Source organism: Gekko japonicus, unplaced genomic scaffold (assembly GCF_001447785.1).
Source record: "Gekko japonicus isolate JY-2015 unplaced genomic scaffold, Gekko_japonicus_V1.1 scaffold1291, whole genome shotgun sequence".
NCBI classification, from domain to species: Eukaryota; Metazoa; Chordata; class Lepidosauria; order Squamata; family Gekkonidae; genus Gekko; species Gekko japonicus.
Window position 1 is genome coordinate 243,753 of NW_015172043.1, and position 6,000 is coordinate 249,752.

Below are 6,000 nucleotides of genomic sequence, written 5' to 3' on the forward strand. Positions count from 1 at the left end.
ATGGCAGGGGTGTCAAAGTAATTTGTTATGAGGGCCGTATCTGACATAAATGAGACCTTGTTGGGCTGGGCTATGTGTGTCATAAAATGTAATGCCAGGTAGCAGAGATATAAACTTTATAAAAGACACAGAGACAAACATAATTAAAGATTTTTTTAAACTTTAAATAAAAGATGCTTAAAACACTAGCACTTTTGCAATATTCTGTCTATTTAGCAGTGTCTGATAACTGACACCTCTGCTCTGAATTAATGCAGCAAAATGCCTGTGCTGTAGCAATCTTGAGTATGCTGTTCAGGTGTGTATCTGTAAGCTACAAACCTACTTTTGATTTACTGACATCCATTACAGAAATCTCATGCTCAGTGTTCCTAGCCTGGGACCCAGGGAAAAACATAAAATGGCTGGGCATTGCAGCCTTTTGTATATAAGTTGCTTCATGTGCTGGTCAAGAACATGAGAAGGCATCCTGACACAGACTGAGGGCCATGTGTTTGTCTACAAAACAGTCTTCCGCAGAGAAATAACTACAACTTCCTACAAAGGAAATGTGCTGGGTGAACTTGGTCTGGACAGCCTAATCCACCTCACTGGCTTATTGTTATTCCTCCTCTAAAATAGTTCACATTGCTTTCGTACTGAGAAAGACTGGATCATGAGGGCATGAATACAGTGAAAAGGGGGAGGGAACCCAGTTGCACCCAGGAGAGCCCTGGCATAAAGTGCCCAACGAAACACAAGCACACTGTAGCAAAGCACACAAAAGCTCATACCTTGAATAAAACTTTGTTGGTTGGTATTTCTCCCGTGTGATTGAGGCAGCCCAGAAAAGCAAGCTCTCCCTCATTCCATCCCTCCCTCCCTTCCTTCCTGGAAGGAGGAGCCCCAGCTAGTGGAAGGGAAGAAAAGCTCCCCTTTATTTCCTGCAGCCTGGCCAGGAAGCAAGCTCTGGCTGTTCCCTCCCTCCCCCTGGGAGAAGGAAGGGGAGGAGCCTCAGCCAGTGCTTTACCAGACTCTCTCAATCACACAGGAAAGGCTTGCCATCTATCTCTCCTGTGCGATTGAGAGAGACTGGTAAAGTACGCTGTGACATCGCAGCAGCAAGAGAACTGGAAAAGGAAGTAAGAAACATGCAGGGCTTTGCAGGCTGGACTGGGGCCCTCCGAGGGCCTGATATGGCCCACAGACCGCATGTTTGACACTCCTGCTCTATGGGGACACCATAAGTCAGCTGTGACTTGACAGCACTTTCCACCATGCTTTCTTTTAGACATCTTTCCTTTTAGAAAACTTTTAACATTTGTAATCTGTGACAGCACAAGTTTTCAAGACAGAGTATTTGATCCTCATGCCGTTTAAGAAGATCCTGGTTAGCAAGGCAACCACTCATTTACATATACTTCTAAGTTTGTCCAGTCGCTACAGGATGGATGTGAACACTGAATGAGTAACCCAGTGAGAAGAACGTGCAGCCAATTGCTCTACCCATATTTGAACCATATGATCAACTCAACCAACCACTGCCATTAAATAAAAGAATTTTTATTTAAATAAAGTTCCTTAAAGATTAGCAAATGATTTCATATTTATGACTCCCACCCTTTCCCTCCAGGTTGGTGAGGTAGCTTAAGGCCCACTAGCCCAGCTACTTCCTCTGGTGAGCGCTCTCCACTGCCATGATATTCCTGATGCAGCGCTAAGTGCTTCCGAACACTATGCAAAAGACAGAGATAGGTGGCAGCCTGGAAATGCAGATCATGTTGAGCCCTGCATAACTTTTCACTGGTTACCTGGAGAGAAAGAAAGGTAAATAAACACAAGGAACTTGGAACAAACACACACTAGAATTCCACTCAAAAAGCTAAGTAACTTTTAACATACTGCTTCACTAGCATGGATACATACTATATATGTAACATAATGCCAGAACTTAACTAGAACTTTTTACAGTGGGTGGAGGGAGCTAGAACAGACATGGGAAATAGCTATTTAGCTCTGGATATTAGAATATGGAAGAGAGCAAAGTGTACTTCAGCTTTCTAAGCCACTCTCTCAAGGGTTCAGACAGATAATACTATTAAAAACAACATCCAACACATAGAAATAAAATACTGTTGTTGTTGTTGTTCAGTCGCACAGTCGAGTCCAACTCTTCGCAACCTCATGGACCACATCACGCCAGGCCCTCCTGTCTTCCGTCCTGCTCTGGAGTTTGCTTAATTTCATGTTCGTTGCCTCAATAACACTGTCTAACCATCTCATCCTTTGCCATCCCCTTCTTCTTTGACCTTCAATCTTTCCCAGCATCAGGGTCTTCTCCAGTGAGAGGTCCCTTCTCATTTGGTGGCCAAAGTATTTGAGCTTCAGTTTCATTATCTGGCCTTCCACGGAACAGTCAGGGTTGATTTCTTTTAGGATTGACTGATCTGATCTCCTTGCAGTCCAGGGGACTCTCAAGAGTCTTCTCCAGCACCATAATTCAAAAGAATCTATTCTTCGGCGCTCGGCCTTCCTTATAGTCCAACTCTCTCAGTCATACAGTACTACTGGGAATACCATTGCTTTGACCATATGGACTTTTGTTGGCAGGGTGATGTCTCTACTTTTTAGCATGCTGTTTAGGTTCGCCATCGCTTTCCTCCCAAGGAGCAGGCATCTTTTAATTTCATGGCTGCAGTCACCATCTGCAGTGATCTTAGATCCCAGGAACATGAAGTCTGTTACTACTTCCACGACTTCTCCTTCTATTTACCAATGAGTGATGGGGCTGGATGCCATGATCTTAGTTTTTTTGATGTTGAGTTTCAAGCTAACCTTTGCACTCTCCTTTCAACATAAGCAAGAGGCTCTTTAGGTCCTCTTCACTTTCTGCCATTAGAGTGGTATCGTCTGCGTATCTGAGGCTGTTGATGTTTTTCCCAGCAATCTTAATTCTGGCTTGTGATTTATCCAGGCCGGCATTTTGCATGATGTAGTCTGCATATAAATTAAATAAGCAAGGTGACAATATACATCCTTGCCGTACTCCTTTTCCTATGCTAAACCAATCAGTTGTTCCATATCTGGTTCTAACTGTCGCTTCTTGACCTTTATACAGGTTTCTCAAGAGACATGTGAGGTGGTCTGGTACTCCAATCTCTTTAAGGACTTGCCATAGTTTGTTGTGATCCACACAATCAAAGGCTTTAGCGTAGTCAATGAAGCAAAAGTAGATCTTTTTCTGGTACTCTCTTGCTTTCTCCATAATCCAGCAAATGTTGGCAATTTGATCTCTAGTTCTTCTACCTCTTCGAAACCCATCTTATTTAAGTCCTAAAGTTACAATCCTATTCACACCTACTTACACTCCACTGAAATTGGTAGCATCTGGGATCATGCTATATAATGCATTACCTGAAGAAAGAGTTGTTCTTTGTCTATTTAGGCTTAAGAAGCAGGCTGCTTTAGGGAAATTCAGCTCCTACAGCTGTGAAGATGTCAGTGAAAACACGTTTTTGTATCCCCATGATGCAGACGCTGTATATACAGAAATGAGAGCAGTTTCAGCGTCCTGGAGGAGCCCAAATTGTGAGTTTCTTATGTAAATTTGGGGGAAGAAACACGGTGGCCTTCTACAAATGAACGATAATAATATCTCTATTTGACTCGTGTAAGTTTCACACTTTGGCCGTCGCCTAGCCATAACATGAGATGCGTCTAACGAAAGCAAGAAATGTCCCCAAATCTTGGACTTAAATGTTTAGAGCACCCTCATTTGGCTAGTCCTAAAAACGTAGCATGCCGAGCGTGGGGCAAGGGGCGCAGAGGCAGAGCTACTAAGGCGGTTGAGATTTAAAAGGAAAAAAGTGAGACGTTGCAGGAGCGAGTCCCCAAATATCTGCAACCTCTTCCCCCACCCCCACATCAATATACCCGATGAGCGCGGAAGGCCTCCTTCAAGTACTGATAAGCCGCCATGTCTCGGTACGAACGACCAGCCTCCCCTTTCGTATAACGAAGCTCACGCACGAGGGAACGGAAAGTCCGCAGCGGCAACCCCAACGCCGCCATCTTCACCCTGGGAGTCTCACGTTCTCAGCCAATAAGGGTGTCCCGTCGGCCCTTGGAGAGGAAGCCCCTCCTCTGCCCCACAAGGATGGTTAAGGAGGCCAGAGCAATCCAACTGAAGAAGTCCCTGCGCCTCTCAAACACCGACCCGTGGATCTCCGCGAAGCGTCGCTCCGGAGGCGCCACGGGCGCTCTTTTGCTTTGGGAAGGCGATGTTTGTCTTTGTTTGACAGCTCGGAGTGTCTTTCCCCCTCAGTATACTTATCAGCAAAATCAGTATATAGCAGATTGGACGACACCCCTCTACGGGGTATGGATCCAAGCCACTTAATAGGCTCCTTCTTCCCGCTGGCTTCGATGAGAGTATCACAGAAAAAGCAGGAAACAACTGGCTGCGGAGGCAATAACCTTCGCCAAGGAAAGAAATATTGTGATTTTCATGGCCTTTCAATCCATGTGAGCTGCTTTGGAGGCCGATTTTTGGAGCGAAAGCTGCATAATTAATGTAAACAAACGAGCAATGAATTCTGTGTAATGAACAGTAAATTCCATTCCTCCTTTATGTAAGGTTTCTGCATAGTCCTTTATACACTGGAATAAAATGTTAGTCTTTCAGGCCGCCGGCAGTTATTTTTGCTGCAAGCAACAGACTGACACGGCTAGCCCAGCGGAATTATTATACGGCACAGTGCATCCTCTGTGTAGAGTGCATCCTCTGAAAAGCTGGATTCCGATCAAGTGGTGCTCACATTTTACGCAAACGAATGCAACATGGACGAGAGTGCAGACTTGATTACTCGACAGTGCACATGCATTGGTTGGATTTCTAACACTTATAACGGAGAAAAAGCGTAATTATTGTTTGCGGCCTTAAAATATATAAAAATGAAATAAAAAATATATTAAAATGTGAGGGGGGGAAAAGCTCACCCCAGATGGGACTCGAACCCACAATCCCTGGCTTAGGAGGCCAATGCCTTATCCATTAGGCCACTGGGGCTGACACAATAAAGCAGCTTTTGATTACATTCTTGTAGTGACTGTCGTCACATCCTTTTGCAGCTGATTTCACTTTATTCTGTATGTCACCATTCCTATGCCATTTCGTAAAATAGGAGCTAGCTTGAAATAATCTTGACAGATGTAGGGAAACATAAAAAGAGTTATGTTTCGAGTTCTTAGCTGTAAAAGTAATTTGAATTAGTGTGAAACAATTGATAACAAAAGGTCACCTGAAGTGCTACTTTTCGTTGCGGGTGCGGAACTTTGGAACAATCCTGCTTCTCCCCCAAAAGTTATGTTGGTCACTTGACGATTCTCATTTTTAAATAGGAATCTGGGTGCCTTAAACTCCTGATGAATGTGGAAAGGAAGCAGATAATTTTTTAAAATAGTTTTATTGCGAATTTTTGTAAAACTGAAAGATGAAAAATAACAAAAAGTATTGAAAAAGGAAATAGAAATACAAAGCTAAAGGAAAAATAAAAAATAAATATAAAGAAGTGGATTCTGATTTTCTCTATGACAAATACAAGTAAAATTACAAACTTTTGTTGTTGTTCAGTTGCACAGTCGAGTCTGACTCTTCGCTACCCCATGGACCAGCTCCCGCCAGGCCCTCCTGTCTTCCGCCGTCCTCTGAAGTCGGCTCAATTTCATGTTCGTTGCATCTATGACACTGTCTAACCATCTCATCCTTTGCCGTCCCTGTCTTCTTTGACCTTCAGTTCTTTCCCAGCATCAGGGTCTTCTCCAGTGAGTGCTCCCTTCTCATTTGGTGGCCAAAGTATTTGAGCTTCAGTTTCATTATCTGGCCTTCCAGGGAACAGTCAGGGTTGATTTCTTTGAGGATTGACTGATTTGTTCTTCTTGCAGTCCAAGGGACTCTCAAGAGTCTCCTCCAGCACCATAGTTCAAAAGAATCTATTCTTCGGCGCTCGGCCTTCCTTATAG

General features: G+C 43.8%; 1 protein-coding gene and 1 non-coding gene across 2 annotated transcripts; both read right to left on the reverse strand.

Moving 5' to 3' along the window:
- Positions 1 to 1,541: 1,541 nt before the first annotated feature.
- LOC107118372 (chromosome unknown open reading frame, human C7orf55) lies at positions 1,542 to 4,082 on the reverse strand. The gene is made up of 2 exons (XM_015420691.1): positions 3,913 to 4,082; positions 1,542 to 1,790 (listed from the first exon to the last, which is right to left on the reverse strand). The coding sequence occupies exons 1-2, from the start codon at positions 4,048 to 4,050 to the stop codon at positions 1,587 to 1,589; spliced, it is 342 nt and encodes a 113-aa protein (XP_015276177.1). The 5' UTR covers positions 4,051 to 4,082; the 3' UTR covers positions 1,542 to 1,586.
- An 892-nt stretch (positions 4,083 to 4,974) lies between these two features.
- TRNAR-CCU lies at positions 4,975 to 5,047 on the reverse strand. The gene has a single exon. It is a non-coding gene; the product is annotated as a tRNA-Arg (tRNA).
- Positions 5,048 to 6,000: the final 953 nt, after the last annotated feature.

Coding starts and splice junctions, on each gene's coding strand:
- LOC107118372 (XM_015420691.1), bottom strand. CDS start 4,050: ATGGCGGCGTTGGGGTTGCCGCTGCGGACTTTCCGTTCCCTCGTGCGT. Junction 1,791..3,912: donor AGGCCTTCCGCGCTCATCGG/GTATATTGATGT, acceptor CTTTCTCTCCAG/GTAACCAGTGAAAAGTTATG.